The sequence below is a fragment of the Herpailurus yagouaroundi genome, unplaced genomic scaffold (assembly GCF_014898765.1).
Source record: "Herpailurus yagouaroundi ecotype Mexico unplaced genomic scaffold, PumYag 206, whole genome shotgun sequence".
NCBI lineage: Eukaryota > Metazoa > Chordata > Mammalia > Carnivora > Felidae > Herpailurus > Herpailurus yagouaroundi.
Window position 1 is genome coordinate 1,594,188 of NW_024412437.1, and position 18,532 is coordinate 1,612,719.

At 43.9% G+C, this 18,532-nt stretch overlaps 1 protein-coding gene across 6 annotated transcripts in view; it reads right to left on the minus strand.

Moving 5' to 3' along the window:
- TEX2 (testis expressed 2) overlaps positions 1-18,532 on the minus strand; it is a 106,791-nt gene that overhangs the window by 55,164 nt on the left and 33,095 nt on the right. For 4 of the 6 annotated variants that reach the window (XM_040452112.1, XM_040452107.1, XM_040452111.1 and 1 more), the window contains exon 2: positions 6,382-8,047. In XM_040452112.1, coding sequence (XP_040308046.1) covers positions 6,382-8,022 — 1,641 coding nt within the window. In that variant the 5' untranslated portion in view covers positions 8,023-8,047. Of the gene's footprint in view, positions 1-6,381; positions 8,048-9,390; positions 9,580-11,434; positions 11,507-18,532 lie in introns of all 6 variants that reach the window. The other 2 variants (XM_040452108.1, XM_040452109.1) reach the window with 2 other exon arrangements.

The window sequence follows — 18,532 nt, forward strand, 5'->3', positions numbered from 1 at the left end:
AGAGGTTTTGACTGCTTCCACCCCGGACCAGAGAGCTGCTGACTGGCAGGGTTGAGTGAGAGATGGCAGAGGGGCATGAGGCCTAACCAACTGCCTATCAGGCTTTGGGAACAGCTACTACTTGGCTGCAAACTGGTCTCTGTGACTCTCCATCCTACATATTCACCACTGTAGCAGGGTCACTGTTGAATACAAATGTGTACAGTGTGGATGGAATAATAAAATCACCTGGATAAAGTGCAGAAGAGCTTTACTTTTCCTTCTCATCTTCATGGGAAGTCTCATAGAAGAAAAACTGCAGTGCTTTCTGGATTGTTTATGGAGCCAATTTAGGACTGTCAGCCCAGGCTGCAAGGATTTCCTGGGCCCATCAATGAGAACTTACATGTCTCAGAAGTTTAAAAACACGCAGTCTCCTAAAACAGTCCTGGAGCACCAGGACCCCTGCCTCTGCGGTTCATGGGGCTCCTGGATGGGGTACGTGGGACCACGGTCAATGGGCTGTGCCTCTATACCAGAGATCTTTATCACAGGCGGGTTTTATAGCATGTGTCCTGGAATTGTTTTTAGAGTTTCCATACTTGCCCTCAAGAACTGCACCATTACATCCTCTATAAATACCAACAGGATAGTAGTGGATCCACAGAAAATAGCTCAAAACAGCTAATTCCCTAAATCAAGCTATTTTTCAAAAAGGGGCTCTTTCACACATGAAAAAATGCTCAACATCACTCATCATCAGGGAAATACAAATCAAAACCACAATGAGAGACCACCTCATTGCTGTCAGAATGGCTAACATTAACAACTCAGGCAACGACATGTTGGCGAGGATGTGGATAAACAGGAACCCTTGTGCACTGCTGATAGGAATGCAAACAGGTACAGCCACTCTGGAGAACAGTATGGAGGTTCCTCAAAAAACTAAAAATAGAACTACCCTACGACCCAGCAATTGCACTACTAGGCATTGATCCATGGGATACAGGTGTGCTGTTTCGAAGGGACACATGCACCCCCATGTTTATAGCAGCACTATCAACAATAGCCAAAGTATGGAAAGAGCCCAAATGTCCATCGACAGATGAATGGATAAAAATGTGTGTGTATATGTATATACACACACAATGGAATATTACTCGGCGATCAAAAAGAACGAAATCTTGCCATTTGCAACAACGAGGATGGAACTAGAGTGTATTATGCTAAGCAAAATCAGTCAGAGAAAGACAAATATCACATGACTTCACTCATACGTGGAATTTAAGATACCAAACAGATGAACATAAGGGAAGGGAAGCAAAAATAATATAAAAACAGGGAGGAGGACAAAACATAAGAGACTCTTAAATATAGAGAACAAACGGAGGGTTGCTGGAGGGGTTGTGGGTGGGGGAATGGCTAAATGGGCAAGGAGCATTTACGAGGACACTTGTTGGGATGAGCACTGGCTGTGATGCGTAGGGGATGAATCACTGGAGTCTACTCCTGAAATCATTATTGCACTATATGCTAACTAACTTGGATGTAAATTATTTAAAAAAAAAAAAAAAAAAGCGGTTCTTTTAACTCCACCCTGGGAACAGGTTCACAGACCTGTTTCGTAAAGGAACCAAGGCCCATCTCCTGCATTGCTTTTAAAACCATATATTTAGGGAGCAGAGATCTAGAACTTGCCACCATCCCCATTTCTCTAATGCTCTACTTGGCAGACGCCAGCGGTCTTCTCTCCCTTTGAATTCAGGAGGCCAGTGCTGTATGAGTACAGGTAAGAGAAAAGCAGACTTGCTGCCAGATGCTTCCCAAGCAGTAAACATCAGGTTTCAAATCCTGTCAAAGATGGGCCACCTTGGTGTTTCCACTGCAATGGGGAAATAAAAAAAACTCTCACTAATCTGTACTTTTTGGTAATTATTTTTTATCTTCCTAAAAGACCACCCCTTTCAATCAATTTTTTTTTTTTTTTTTTAATAGTATCAGGGATTTCTTTAAAAAGAGCAACTTCATTAGGAGATGACCGGGTCAATACTGACTCACTGCCTACATTTCCTGATAAAACCTCATTCGTTCCTTCACTCATTTATCCATCCACCCACCTACCGATCTATTCATCCAATAAATACTCTTATCATGTGTCCAATATGTGCCAGGTGCTGAGGACATAATGATGAACAAGATGGATATGGCCTGTGCATTCATGAAGCTTATGGTGTACTGGAGAAGACGGATGATAAACATACATGTAACTAGGATACTTGTAAGTACTACGAAAGGGAGGCAGAGAAGGCTAACTGTGCCTTCAAACTTCGGGCACCCCTTTCTGTAGTGTATAGCTGTTGCTGGGAAGAATCTGCCCAGGCCAAGTCCGAGATTCCCGAGGACCCCTGCTACTTTGGAGGACCCATATGACTAGCTCACAGTGGAATGTGAATAGAAGTTATGTATGTCACTTCTGGGTACAGGCCTTATAAGTAGGTATGCCTTCTCTTCCTTTCTCTTTCTCCTTCTGCCAGCTAGATGCAAAGAACTCTAATACCCCAGGCAGGGGTCAACAAACTGAGCCTGAGGCCTGTTTCTTTAAACTTTTATTGGAACACAGCCACACCCATTTATTTGCACATTGCAGCTGTTTTCCTGCTACCATAAGGAGTTGAGTGATTGTAACAGAAACTGTATGACCCACAAGCCTAAAATATTTATTATCTGGCCTTTTAAGAAAAAGTGTGCTGAGTCACAATATGGAAGGAACTTGACCCCATGAATCAACGTGTGGGATGGGCACCCATTCTATACTGGAGTGTTATGCAGGCAAGAAACAAACTTCTAATTTGTTACAATAGCTAGTGTTATCCTACCCCTTAAGGAAAGTAAAGCACAATGTCCAATGACAGAATGTAACAGAAAATAGATGCTCAAAGTCAGGCTCCGCTACACTTCCTTTTCTCATAGCAACATTTGGGTCCTAAATTTAATGTCAACACTGCTAAATGTTTTAAAGTGTCATAAAATGGTTTCCAAGAATATGATCTCCGACTCAGTAAAATTAATTAAGCCCAAAGAACTTTTGCATTTGAAATCTTTGGCTTACAGTATACAACCTACCCTTGTAATCTGTAGTAGTGTCCCTTTTTTAAAATAAAGAATGTATTTAGCCAGGTTTCTAAAAACAGCCCTACATACCAAACAAAAGACCTCAGGCTAAAATGTACTTTTCCTCAACAGTAATTAAGTCATCCCTAACAAGGCTAAGAATGAAAAAGAACTACCACAGCAATCAGAGTTCAAACATTAATCAGAAAGAATACTCATAAAATAGCATAAGATAATTTGCTTGGGTTATAGGTCCATGACAGCATTTAAGGTCTTGTTCTCTTACCACAAAGATTCAAATATATTTATCTCAGCAGCAAGGGCAAAACGCCCTCCTTAAAAGAAATAATTAGTTCTTGGCTCCCCCACTCACAAGCTGTGCAACTACGAGCAAGGAACTTTAACCTTTCGGGGCCTCCACTCCTCATGAGCACTCCCTAACTAAAAAAGGCTGTAATGAGGACTAAATGAGAGAATGCACCCAACACCTAGCCCGATATAGGTGTTCAACACCACAGTGTTGCCTTTCCTCTTTCCATGATTGGATCAAAGAAACCAGACTGTGCCATCATATTAAAATCCTATTCCATTGGCATCCTCTGTGTAGTAAGTAAACTCTTACCATATAGCAGTGATTGGACTCAACACTGAAGATGGAATGCATTAAAATTAAAACTTCCCCAAATAATCAAATGCTCACACCAGTTTAAACTGAATGTCATGATTGTTAGGCACTGGAGTTAAATGTCAGTACCATTTTTCCTTGCTGAATACTAACTTACTTAGAGGACACGTAATTCAGGTCGTCACAGTATCACCCTATCAGAAGCATAGCAAGCATAACGAGTCACTTTTATTCTACTTCATATACCAAGCTTAAGTGTGCCACATCCTCAAGACTCAGCACAAGCTTCTCTTAAAAAAAGAAAGTCGCGTGACATACTGCCGTGGGGTAAGAAAGAAAAAAGATCAGGGGTGCCAGGGTGGCTCAGTCGGTTAAGCGTCCGACTTCGGCTCAGGTCATGATCTTACAGTTCATGGGATCGAGGCCCTGTCGGGCTCTGTGCTGACAGCTCAGAGCCTGGAGCCTACTTCAGATTCTGTGTCTCCCTCTCTCTCTGCCCCTCTTCCGCTCACACTCTCTCTCTCAAAAATAAATAAACATAAACAAAATTTAATTAAAAAAAAAAAAGAAAAAAGGTCAGACTGCAAAATACATGATTTCATTAAATCAAAACAAAAAGAGTATGCGAGTATGTATATACACTCACATATGCAGGAATTTTAAAAAGGAACAAAACTAAGATATATATCAAAATCATTAGTTCCTTTCACTAGTGTGATTTAAAAAAACTTTTTTTCTTTCAGTTTCCTCTGTTTTTAAAACACTGACCATGTATTTCTTTTCAATAAGGTAAAAGTTCATGAAACTAGAAAACAAACAGTATTTTGGACCCTTAGGATTTTTCCCCTTGATTTTTTTGCTTTTTGTTTTTTGGGTTTTGTTTTTTTTGTTTTTTGTTTTTTTGCAATAAAAAGAGATGATGCCATTTTTTGAACATTCTTATTTAAACAAAGAGGAGGAAAAAACCTTTTAACAGAGAAATGAAACCAGCTTTGAATACAAAAAAAAAAATACAAAAAACAAAACAAAACAAAATGAAACAGAAAACGAGTTGTGAGGAGTTGGAGGAATTAAAACTCTTGTCTCTGCTGGTAGGAATGTAAAATGGTGCAGCCACTGTGGAAAACAGTATGGCAGTTCCCAAAAAAATTAAAAATAGAATTACCGTAGGAGCCAGTGCTCCCACTTTGGGGTATATATCCAAGAGTTGAAAACAAGATCTCAAAAAGCTATCTATAATATCCATGTTCATAGCAGCATTATTCAGTACAACTAAAATGTGGAGGCAACCCACGTGCCCATTGACGGATGAATGGATAAGGAAAAAGTAGTATATACGTATAATGGAATATTACTCGGCCTTGAAAGGAAAGGAAATTCAGACTAATTCTGATTATGCTAAGTAAAGCAAGCCAGCCACAAAAAGACAACTACTGTCTGATTCCACTTATATGAGGTAGTCGGGAGTATTCAAAATTGAAAAGACAGAGTGGAACTATGGTTGCAGGCTCCGGAGGCAGAAGAATGAGGAGCTACTGTTTAAGGTATAGAGTTTCTGTGGGCAAGATAAAAAGAGTTCCAGGGATGGACTGCGGTGATGGCTGCGTAACAATGTGAATATATTTAATGCCACTGAACTGTATATTTAGAAATGGTTCAGATGGTGGGGCACCTGGGTGGCTCAGTTGGTTAAGCATCTGACTCTTGACGTCAGCTCAGGTCATGATCTTGTGGTTCATGAGTTCGAGCCCCGCACTGGGCTCCACACTGTCAGTGCGAAGCCTGCTTGGAAGCCTCTCTCTCTCTCTCTCTCTCTCTCTCTCTCTCTGCCCCTCTCCTGCTCTGTCTCTCAAAATAAATAAATTAAAAAAAAAATGTTCGGATGATAAGTTGTATGTTATTTGTATTTTACCACAATTAAAAAAGCATATATATATGTGTATATATATATATATACATACACAAAACACGTATATGTGCCTATGACTTACAAACTATACAAGCTACAACTGTATATATATATTTCCAAATATTTTGAAACATACACAAAACCCTGAAGTTTTTAAAATATGTACAAATACAAATGGAAGTGCTAATATTTTCTTCCTGCACCCTAACAGATCTTCCCGGCCCCCCTAAGGAGGCCCGAACCCTGAGACCGTCACGCACCGGAAGGTGATGTCTCTCTCTCTCTCTCCAGCCCACACCTCACTGTGCGCACAGGAAAGAGCAGTACCATCAGTAACCACCCCCCGACACCAGTTTGCCTTCTCTTCCTCCTGTCCTCCTCTGGCTTTCCAGGAGTGCTGAACCCTTCTCCAAGGGCCGCAAGCACATGCAATCCTAACAGACTCGGCAAGTAGCAAATCCCTGGAAAGTTTAGAGAGAGACTGAAATCCGAACCGAAACGCATGTAAATGCTACTCACTGGCACCGTGGAGGATCCTTGAAAAACTCCTCAGTGAACTGGTAAAACTTGAATCAGAACAAGGTTTACCAGAGAAGTCTCCTGGGTGCCCCTGGAGTGAGGAGAATCCAAAGCCTTAAAAATACTGCTTATGTGAAAACCATGACCGTCAACTAAAAGACCATTAAGTTGGATCTAAAATCAGGCTGTTTGGGGGAGAACGGTGGGGGGCACTAGCGGCTGCTGCAGAGGGACTTACCTTCAGTATTTCCGGTTCTTTGATATCCAGGGACCTCGTGTTCCAGTGTTGTAGGCTTTTATGTAATCTGTGATATTTATGAGCACTTGGTGGTGTAAAAAACCAGATCATGCAAACCGCAGTCATGAACCCAAGGCCAATTCCCAGAAAGAGTCCACTCACGTAATGGGGGAGGGGGAGGATGAGGTACCCATAGACACACATGATAAAGAAGCCCAGCGTCTTCACCGGCAGCTCTGGGTGCTGCACGGCCGAGTGGGCCTCGTCCTCACTGTCCAGAGTCGGACCGTCATCCGCCGGCACCTCGGGCCCGGCAGGGAGATCCGGGAGCTTGTCCGGCGCGCTCTCCACCTCCGCTTCCAAATCAAAGTCCTCGGTGTACAGTTCGCAAAACTCCTCATCCTCTTTGCTCACCAAGGCAGACAAGGAGCATTTCTCAAGAACCAGGGAGCTTGTCTTCAGGCCTAAGTCCTTCAGACTGCCGCCCTGGGAACTCTTCGGTTCCGCCTCTCTTGAGGGCGGCTCATCGGAGGACCTGGGGGGGTCACTTCCGGGGCCGCTGGGGTCACTCCCATAGGGGTCCCCCTCGGAGTCACACTCCTCTTCCTTGATGCTGTAGTTGTTATTGCTTTCCAAGTGACCGTTCAAGCTGGACAGATTGGAGAGTTCTGAAGCACTTGAAGATAAGGCTTTGGGCCTGTGGCTGCCACTTTCCTCCCCTATAATTTTACTAAGGAGCTGAAAAGGCTCATAGATGACTTCTGAAAGGCGACGCTTAGTGTCTTCGATTTTAGCCTCCATCTCGGGCACTTTAAAAAAGGAGCGCGTATCGCAGGGAGAAGTCAGTGGGGAAGAAGGCGCAGTTTTGGAATCTCCACCTGTGCTCCGTGGCTGTGTGAACTGCTTGAACAGGTGTAAATTGAGCTTGGAGTCCGGTGGTTTATAGGACACGGTATCCGACTCCTGCCTGGAGGTGTCTGTGGACAGAGACTTGACTAATGTCTTCATCAAGTGCCTGTGCCTCGAGGGGTGTGGGGACTCTTTTGGCTCCACCTCGGTCGACAGGGACTTCACAAGGCTCAGGAAGGGTTTTGCGCTGGAGAGGGTGGAGGCTGAGGCACTGGACGACAGGATAGGAGACTTGGAAGGAGAGGACAATGGGGAGGAAGAACTGGTTTTCTGCTCAGAAAGAGATGACACACTGGGAGAGCTAGCTAAGGGCCCGGACGAAGATGACCCTGGGGACAGAGCCAATGGCACTGTACTTAATACTTGCACTGCCGGAGGAGGGGACTCCAACAGCTTTACAGTGTTCGCGGAGACGGGCAAAATGGCAGGGGACACGGACAGTCCATCTGCCAGGATGGGCTGAGCAGCAGGGCCAGTGGAGTCATAGCCACCCTGGGGTTCAAGATAGAGGTCTTCCTTGGCCTCGAGCCCCGTTACAATGCTTTGGTCGTCCAGCCCCTCCTCGAGGTACTCCCTGAACTCCTCCTCTTCTTCCTCCTCCTCCTCCCCGGATGCCGAGAAGTGAATGGCGATAGTGTCTCGGGACACGGACCTCTGCACGTGCACTCTGGGGGCTGATGGTTTTGGCATGTCAATGGTTTTCTCGGCATGGCGACCATTCAGACTTGTCATTGCCGGCTTCACGAGGGCTCAGGCTCTGCAAAAACAGCAAGAAAACCAGAAGTCAGAAAGTCACTTCTCCACAGGAGAAACTGTCATGTGCACACTGGAGCACAGATGACGCTCACTTCCAAATGGTGATCATGCCTTGACTTGGCAGATGGCCACTGTTTGTCACTTGAGCAGGTCTGATGGTTTAATTTTCACCAGATAAATCCCAGTTAGGCATTCTCTTTTATGAGCAAACTCCAAACTGGTATTACAAATGCCATACAGTCTGTCTCACTTTCGCAACATCTGGGTAATCGTTTCCTCCCTCTTAACTGGCTCATTTCGATCAGCAGTTCTAGATTTCAACACTTAAAATACCTGTACAATAGAGGTTACCAGCATCACTTTCGAAGTCCAACGAGATAAAATGCGGCATCCTGGTGATTTTGAGGATCTTGGAACAAAAATTTCACCAGTGTTTTCTAGCTATAAAAAGCCAACCCAGGAGGATTATTGCTTCCATTGCAATTTTCTCAGCCATCCTAACAATTATTTGGTTTGCCTCTCCCACCAAGACTCCTACTATCTTGCCACTGCAAAGAAGCAGCAAAGTCTCCAAGGGCAGCAAGGGAAATCTGTCAATGAATTGCTATGACCTGTTGGCTTCTTTATTCCCCAAATGGCAGAGTATTTAGGCAGCCATGAAGACATGGGCATATGCTGGGGCTTCAGGATAAAGGAAGCACATTTTAAACTGAATCCACGATTCAGAGGGCAGGAAAATTAAGGATCAATGCTGCAACCCACCACCAACCAAGAACTCTAAGGGCTACTAGGGTCAGAGACGTGGAAGCCATGCTTTCTGCTCTTCTGGAGCTTAGCAGCCAGCTGGGGAGAAGACAGACACCTGGGCAGTGGAACTAAAGTCACCAAGCCGACTCTGTGACATCTAGTACATTACTTCTCTCCCCATTCACTAATGGGCACCACACATCATAACAGACCCTACAAAATGGAAATTAGCACCACAATCTGGAAAGAGACCCTGTCAAAGGAGCAAGAACACACTTGAGGAATGAATTTCAGGTGTTCTGAGGAGGCTGAGACCATTGTAGGAAGCAGGACACCGCGCTCAGTGTTTTAAACTGATGGGTCAGGGGCGCTTGGCTGGCTCAGTCGGCAGAGCTATGCAACTCAATCTCAGGACCATGAGTTCAACCCCATGTTGGGTGTGGAGCATACTAAATTAAAAAAAAAAAAAACCATTAAAAAAATAAAATAATAAGCGGATGGGCAGGTTGTGACAGAAAGGGCATGATTAGAAAGAGGGGAAAAGGTGTGAAGATGAGCATGGGCATGGTTGTCCTGCCACACGGGTCTGTCCTTTACCTCCAAGGGTGTGGGTGGGGTGGGGTGCTGGGGAGCACTGGGAGACCACCGGTACAAGAGCAGCATCATGGGAAGTGGAAGAGCGGCCCCGGGAGCTGCCAAATAGGGCTTCTGGTACTTTCTCCTTTTCCAGTTGATTCTGTGGGACCCCGAACAAGCCTAAACTTCTCTGGTTCTCAGAACTGTCATCTGTAAAATGGAGAATCAAGAGTTCTTTCCAAATCTAAAATCCTACATGTTTATGACGATTGTTACCACCCAACGTAATACACTCAAACAAGTCATCTACCATCGACGATCAACATTACATTGCTTGCTTGTTTCTTCAATTTGAAGAACTCCCATATTGAAGTCTTCTGCCAAATATTAATTTCCAAAATGCTGGCAACTGATACTACTAACAGGAGAAAAGGCAAACCCATGGTGGGAGGGGGGCAGGCAACAGTGATCCTGGGTCCCTAGAACAGAAAATACCCCAACGATGACAAGAGTTACCATTCAAGGGCCCAGTCACAACATGGACACATCTGAAACTCCCCTTTTTTAGTATGAATACTTAAGAGAAATTACTTTCACTGAAACTTTCCAACAGAGCTTTGCCCCTGCTCATTCATGACCCTCAGACTCTCCTATCACCAGTGGATTCGGGAAAAGGACAGACAAAGCAGTTTAAATCCAAGAGCTGAGGGCAAGTTAGAAAGACAAAGCCTCCGGTCTAGGACCATCTTCCCGGTTATCTTTGAGCCAACATGTTTGTAAGCTTAGTAAGAAAAATACCAAGTGCAACACATATTTTTCATTTGTCACCTAGTTTTATAAGGGCACTTTAAAAAGAAAATTATAGAGGTAATTTAAAAAGAAAAGGTTGATATTTGATAATTCTCAGTAGGCTGAAAAATGAGTTTCATTTAAATTGCCTTAATAACATCAAGGACCACGTGTAGGGCTCCGCTGTTCTGAGGCTGCCTGATGGCATGGTGGCTGCAAGTTAAAATGACTGTGGGCACACATGGGCAACTCAAAATACAGAGCACGATGTGGGGGCTGGACAGTGTGAGCTGGTCTTCTGGGGAGCAAGGCGAGAGTGGAGAGGCCTGTCCATAGTTGAGGGTGGGAAGGCCTAGGAATCGGCAGGCAAAGTCAGGTCCAGGAAGGGGCCCACGGGAGAAAACAGTAGTGTATCCAGGAGCCTGTGGCACAGTGAGCAGGCACCTGCCCAGGAAGGAGCACCATCAGGGGCCTGCTTGCCCACCTCTCCACAGAGTCAGGCCCTGACTTGCCAGTTGAAGGGACCTCTGTTAATCTCTGATCAGACTGTCTCAAGGCCTGTGTCAGCCAGCAGGGCCCACGGGGGACTCCGTGGAGAGCTGGATGCCAGAGAGCCAGCTAAGGGCAGGCAGTCTGGCTCATCATCTAATGTCTCTCTCCTGGGCTCAGGTAAGTAGCCTGAGAGATCCAGAGTAAACTCCCCCAAATCCACCCTGACCATTTATTTCACTGGTGTGCTTTTTGTGTTTGTTTGCTTTTACAAATACATGCCACGTGAGGCCAGAGCAGCACTGCTACTGCTTAAATACAAGAAAATCTCAGGGCTCTGTTCACTCATCTGCAAAATGAGGGGATGAGACTAAAGAAAAGCTGCTTCTAGGACCAAAATTGCTGGATAATTGAGTGTCCTGGAACCAGAGTGGATACTATGGGTTCCAGACAACCCATCAAGTGGTCACTCCCTCTTCCTGGGGACTACTGCAAGCCTCCTCCTCTCTGTCCTCCCAGTGGCTGGCTGCTGGGGCCAGCAAAACTGACCCTCCCACAATCACAGCCCCGCAGGACAGCCAAGGTCAAGAGAAAAAAGCACCTGACTGTTGCCCAGGAAGATTATGTGGTTTGTTCAAGGCCGCAGCACTGACTAAAGGAGGGGGAGGGAGGGACAGTTAGACATGGGCTTTTGACACTGATGTCCTGATGCCTTTTTCACCACAGCAAACTGCTTCCTCTAGCACATCACGCACATTCTTTATGACTGCTTTGTCCTAGTACCCGCCGTCTGTGTTCCTCCACGGACAGCTCTCCCAGGAACTAAGGGCTCAGTTCTCAACAACCAGTCTGTGACCAGCTGCATGGAGAAATGGAGAGTCGTCTCATTGTCTCATTATCCATCCGACAACCTAGTATCCTAAAAAAGTACCTAGCTCACTGGCGCCTGCCCTCCACCACCCAAACTCAATTATAACTGGGCTTCAAAAAAGGAGACAACCTTATCAAGCCCTTGGGAACTGAAATGCCCGAAAAGGAAATTTCCTTCCCAACAGGTCTCCTTCTTCCAAAGCCACCAGCAGATCACAGGACCCCGGGCTTTGACCCTGACTCCTGAGTCCTCAGAGGGGGAGGGCCTATATCTTACGTTGCCATATAGGATTTCCTGCCAGAGATTCATTTAAGCAAAAGTCTGATTTGGTCATGAGCAAAGTGGGGCTGAAGATTTACTGTGTCCAGCCCCAGAATGGATGGGAATGTTAGAGACAACACTGAAAAACTGAGGCCGGAGGTCCGGTGTCTGGGAGGGCAAGCTGTATTATCAGGCTCACCATTCTGCTTAAAACTAACACTGAATTCAATATTAAAAAGAAAGGGGAAAAAAAAAAAAAACCCGAAAACTTATGAAAAGCACTGAAATTTTAACAACTGGGAAAGGAAAAACCAGGCCGAGACTACGGAAAATGGGAACCCGGAGAAGAGCTCTGGAGAAGCCATTCTTGCCCTCAAAACACTGGATGATTCTGACAAATGGGAACTATTTATTTCCTTATTTTTTTTTTAAATGTTTATTTTTGAGAGAGAGAGAGAGAGAGAGAAGTGTGAGTGGGGGAGGGGCAGAGAGAGGGGGAGACAGAATCTGAAGCAGGCCCCAGGCTCTGAGCTATCAGCACAGAGCCGGAGGCGGAGCTTGAACTCATGAACCGTGAAATCATGACCTGAGCCGAGGCTGGTCGCCCAACCGACTGAGCCACCCAGGCGCCCCAGGAACTTGAATTTTAGTGCTCTTCTGAGCAGAAATCAAAGTTCAGGGCTGGCTGAGATACAGCACTAGCTGAAGACCCTCCACAATGAGCTGCTCCAGAGGGCTACACGTGCTCAGCAGTGGGTGAACAAGGAGCAAACCGGCCCTCTTCGAGTTGAGAGCTTTGAGAACATAACACTAAGTGAAGTACGCTGGTCACAAAAAGCCAAATGCTGTGTGATTCCACGTATTTGAGCTTTCTCAAGTAGTCAGCTTCATAGAAACACAGAGTAGAAGGCAGTTACTGGGGGTCGGGGAAGGGGAAACGAGGAGATGTCTCACGGGCACAGACTTTCAGTTTTGTATGATGAAGAAGTTTTGGAGACTGGTTGCAAAACAATGTGGATCTACTTAACGCTACTGAATTGTACACCTAAAGAGTTAAGATGGTAAATTTAATGCTATGTATATTTAACCATAAATTGGGAATAAAAAATATTTTGAAAAATATTCATTCAAAACTTCACAATGATGTGATATTAACACTTTGAACTACTTATCATGCCAACTAAAACAATTCTATTCAAAAAGCTCACACTGTTCTTTAGTATTTACCATACGGTTACATTTTTAGGTAACAAGTGCAATTGTATTTATGCTCCCATACTTTGTGGAGGTCAAAAAAACTTTAGAGCCCAATGCCCCCTGCACCTTACCCATGTATGTTTCAGGGAAAAAGGATATTTGAAACTCTTTTGCTGATGGGTCTTTCCCAAGGTCTTGACTGCAATTCTCCATTAAAGTTACTATGCCTTGTAAAGATGGTCACTGCTCTCATTAAGACTGAGAAAGCTTCGGGGCGCCTGGGTGGCGCAGTCGGTTAAGCGTCCGACTTCAGCCAGGTCACGATCTCGCGCTCCGTGAGTTCGAGCCCCGCGTCGGGCTCTGGGCTGATGGCTCGGAGCCTGGAGCCTGTTTCTGATTCTGTGTCTCCCTCTCTCTCTCTGCCCCTCCCCCGTTCATGCTCTGTCTCTCTCTGTCCCAAAAATAATAAACGTTAAAAAAAAAAAAAAAATAAAAAAAAAAAAAAAAAAAAAGACTGAGAAAGCTTCAAAGAAGGGCTTCTCTCCCTAGCATTTATGCAGGATTCTATCCTAGCCAGTCTAAAAACAAGGAATAAATCGATGGCTCTCATCTAACCTGAGCTTATAAAAAAACAAAGACCTTAAACAGGAAGGTAGTAGCCAACTGCCCTATCATGAAGTCTGTGAGGCTCTCAAACTTAGTACAGTTAGAGTTAGAATATGAAACATCCATGAAATTTATTTTATTTCTAGTCACTCAAAAAGGTTATTGTCGTTAATTAGGCCATGAAAAAACCAATCAATGAGAAATCAGACTATATAATGAAAGATGAACAACTATTTCAAGACTCAATTTTGGCATTTATTAACTCAAATATAATAACCTCCCTGAATTCTGGTGTTTGTTTTTTTTTTTTTTTGGGGGGGCGGCCCGGCCGCTAATATTCTAATAAAAACTGCCCTTCCTACCTCCATCTGTATTTGAAACAATTCAATCCTGGGATTTTACAGAGTCATAAAAAGAGAAAATAGCTCCTGCCAGGCTGCTCACTTATCAGAAACCCATCCCACTGGGTCCTCCCACATTAAAACAAATAGTGATGTGGCCATTATGATCAACATTATTATTACTTTCTAACTCATATACTAGATGAGAAGGAGTGCGGGAGGAAGGAAAAAGTCAGAGGGGGAAGCAAGGAGGCAAGAGAGTGATTTTGGCTGCGAATGGAACTGGTTTCCAGATAACGTGTGCACAGTAACACAGCAGATCTTAGGAAACAAGCCTGTTTGGAATATGCCTCATTTCTCAGGAGCATCACTAATCCTCCAAGATCATTATCAAAATGCTTTGTCTTTGTAAAATTCAGCCTGTTAGATATTTGCTGCCTCTGAACAAGCTGGCACTTGGACATATGATGTATGAATACCATCTGCTAGCATGGGTTGAGTCAGTCAATAGTTTTAATTCAAAAACTTCTCTTGGCAGGGGAATAGAAGCAAGCTGCGTTGTGTTGCAGAGGGTGGCTTAATACCTCTTATCTGTGCATTTTTTAATAGGATTTGGTTTTATAAAAAATACGAAAGAGGCCTTAAGACTCCATTTTTCCACCTTGATGCTGCTGAGGAAACAGGTGAATCTAGTCAAACCCACCATGGTAGAAAGGTCTGATTTAGTCTAAAAATCTCAAGTGCATCTTAACAGCTATCCCTTGATTCATTTAAATTCAATGAAGCAGCTGAGAATTGCCAGCAGCCATTCTAATCTGTTAATACTCCACCTCGCAAACAAAAATCAATATTGACATTATAGATAATGAACTAGCTCGGGCCTTAGTTTCATTTAAGAAAAGAAAAGAAAGAGAAAAGAAAGTACTCTACTTCCAGCACAAGCAACCCTCTCAAGACACTTGGACTGACTGTTAGAAACTCAGAATGCCTTTCCCATTAGTTCTTAGATTCGGAGACCCACCCTCCAAAGTTTCTTCCAGCCTGGCAGGGTTCAGCACCACAAACAACACAACACAGGTTTTATAACTGCTAATAAACAACAGTTCCACCCTCTTGGGCCACAAGGCATGGACCTTTTACCGGCCGCAAAGAAGGTCTAGCTGGGAAGAATGCCATATCCACGGAGGAAAAAGGTGTTCAAATGCATCAACACGATTAGAATTTTGCTTTACAGACTGCTAGATAGATCTAATAATGAAATCCAAGTTCAGTTCATAGTAACTCATTCAAAACCAGGTCATGCCTCCAGCACAACCACACAAGGCCTATGGAGGTTTACAAAGGTTAACGCCGGTGCCACCCACTGTGGGGAACTCAAGGGGACAACAGATGGACGTCGTGTATGACATCTATACGAAAGCAAACAGGCCCTAGAGTAAAATAAAAACCTAGAACAGGTATGCCCAAATCAGATGGTGCTAATTAAGTCAAGAAGTCTGGGAATATTTTTTTTTTTTTTTTAAGCAGAAAAGTTATGGCTGGGGGCGCCTGGGTGGCTCAGTCGGTTGAGTGTCTGACTTCAGCTCAGGTCATGATCTCGCGGTCTGTGAGTTCAAGCCCCGCATCAGTCTCTGTGCTGACAGCTCAGAGCCTGGAGCCTGCTTTGGATTCTGTGTATCCTTCACTCTCTCTCTGCCCCTCCCCTGCTCATGCCCTGTCTCTCTCTGTGTCAAAAATAAACAAACATTAAAAAAAAAAATTAAAAAAAAAAAGAAAGAAAGAAAGTTATGGCTGCGGCCTACACATGAAAAGAATATTGCAGTTATGAAGCATCAGAGCATGGAAAGGCACAGAGATGGGAACAAAAGGGTCGCTGAATGGTTGGGTTAGCTATGGCTGAGGGGCTGCGCTGGGGGGTGTGGGAGGAAGGCTAATATTTGAATTAAGGGCAGGGAATCAATTATTCAAAACCTTGAAAGGCTAAGCATTTGGATTTATACTTATTTATTTTTTTGAGAGAGAGAGCGTGCATGAGTGGGGAAGAGGCAGAGAGAGAGAGGGAGGGAGAGAGAGAATCCCAAGCAGCCTCCACATTCAGCATGAAGATTAACATGGGGCTTGATCCCATGACCCATGAGATCACAACCTGAGCTGAATGAAACCAAGAGTTGGATGCTCAACCGACTGAGCTACCCATATGCCCCTGGGTTTGTATTTAAATCTTAGGAAACAGAACCCCTGTAGATTCTTGAGAGGTGTTTTTGTTCAGGTGAGTGAGTGCCTGGAAGCTAGGAGGCAGGTGCTGGAAATCTGGAAGAAGGGTAAGAAAAGAGTCGTTAGTGGCTGTGTTCACCAAATAACACATTTCAAAAGCTGATGTTCATGGGGTCTAACGTTAACAACACGCAAATCTGGGAAAGAGTTATAGTGCTCCTTATTCAGTTTTTATTTTTTGCAACTATTTTAAATACTGAAATTATTTCTAAATTAAAAAAAAAAAAAAAACATCAAAAAGGGGCACCCGGTGGCTTAGTTGGTTAAGCGTCCAACTCTTGGTTTCGGCTCAGGTCACGATCTCACGGTTTTTGAGTTTGATCCCCACATCAGGCTCTGTGCTGACAGTGTGGAGCCTGCTTAGGACTCTCTCTCTCTTTCTCTCTCTCTCTCTCTCTCTCTCTCTGTTCCTTCAACACTTGTGCTCTCCCTCCTCTCTCTCAAAATAAATAAATAAACTTTAAAAATAACAACAACAAAAGCAGCGTTCCTCACCATTATTTGCCTTTGGATCTGTTGGCAAACGTTGCTCCCTCCTGCCTCCCACTGTTGTACCAGTCAGAATGATCAAGGCCAGTTACAGGTAGTAACAGGAGGCAGCCTAAGTTTTACCTTCCTTGAACTTTTTAAAATTTTATTTTGAGATAATTATAGGCTCACAGTAAGTTGCAAAGGAAGTGCAAAGAGGTGCTGTGTACCTTTCACCAACCATTCCTTAAATTTTCAAGCCAAATCAATTCCAAGTGGTTAAGAAGTCAGGTTTTAGGGGTGCCTACGTGGCTCAGTCCATGGAGCATCCGACTTCGGCTCAGGTCATGATCTTGCAGTTTGTGGGTTCAAGCCCCAAGTTAGGTTCCACGCTTACAGGGCGGAGCCTGCTTGGGATTCTCTCTTTCTCTTCCCAGCTCTCTCTCTCTGCCCCTCCCCCACACAAGTGTATGCTCGTGTGCTCGTGCACATACTGTCTCTCAAAATAAATAAACTTAAGAAAGAAAGAAAGAAAGAAAGAAAGAAAGAAAGAAAGAAAGAAAGAAAGAAAAAGAAAGAAATCAGGTGTTAACCACAGACCACCAATTCATCCCTGTAAGAAAAAGGCATCTACCTGAGAGTGGAACTTGCCCTTATAAGGACTTTCTGATAGTCTTTCTTAAGGTCTTAAATGGTCAAGTTTAGGAAGGTATCATCAATAGATAATTCCCAATACAGCATCAATAGATACGTAAACAGGCAATTCAACTAAAAGTTCAAATGGCCAATGAACAAATGAAAAAGGTTCAGCTCACTGAAAGCAACAGATAGCTGGGAAACAAATCAGTGAAACAATTTTAGTCATCGAAAACCATCACTGAAATATAATCTGTGATGCTCTCAAAGGCACACTGAGACAAACTGATTATTGTTGCCCTAATGGTTGGAACATGATTAGTAAAAAACTTTTCTGAAAACAATTTTGCAGTAACTATTAAGTCCCTCAATAATATTCATTCCATACATGCACTAGGCAAAATCAGAGGTGGGTGGAGGGCGCCTGGGTGGCTCAGTCGTTTAAGCGTCAGGCTCTTGATCTGGGCTCAGGTCATGATCTCACGGTCCTGAGATGGAGCCCTGTGTCTGGCTCCACACTGGGCGTGGAGCCTGCTTAAGATTCTCTCTCTCCCTCTGCCCCTCCCCCATGCTCTCATACTCACTCTCTCTCTTTCTCTCTCTCTCTCTCAAAGAAAAAAAAAATAGAGGGCAGCAGGCAGCATTAATGCCAGTCTTCTCTATATAATGGGCATATCGGTAATTTTTACTTTCTAATTTTAGACCAAATACTTCCAAAATGTGGGGGGAAAAAATACATGTAAATGCATGCCAATCTTTAAAATAAAATCACGATCTTTGGAATATAAAATTGTACTAGCCCTTCCCTCCCCCACCTTACCCATGAGAAAACTAAGGCACAGAAAAGATTCATTTTTATAAAATGAGTCACACCATATGTATACATGCTATCTGTTTTTATACACAAGACTCCACAGAGAAGTAATCTAGCACATGGGTATCAATGAGGCCTTTGGCTTCAGTTCCAATAACTTGGGAGGAGTGTGACCCTCAGGCAAATTAAAGCCTCTGTTTAAGGGTCTTAAGCCTTAAGCCTCTGTTTCTCCATCTGTAAAATGGGAACGGTAAAAGAGTGTTCAGATTAAATAAAACAATTTATGTAAGGCACTGAGCATGGTCCCTGGTATAGAACAAGCATTCCTTAAATGTTACCTGTGCTTGTAAGTATTTCCTCACATCAACAGAGATTCTTTTACACATGATTTTAAATAGCTAGATAAAATGAATATTC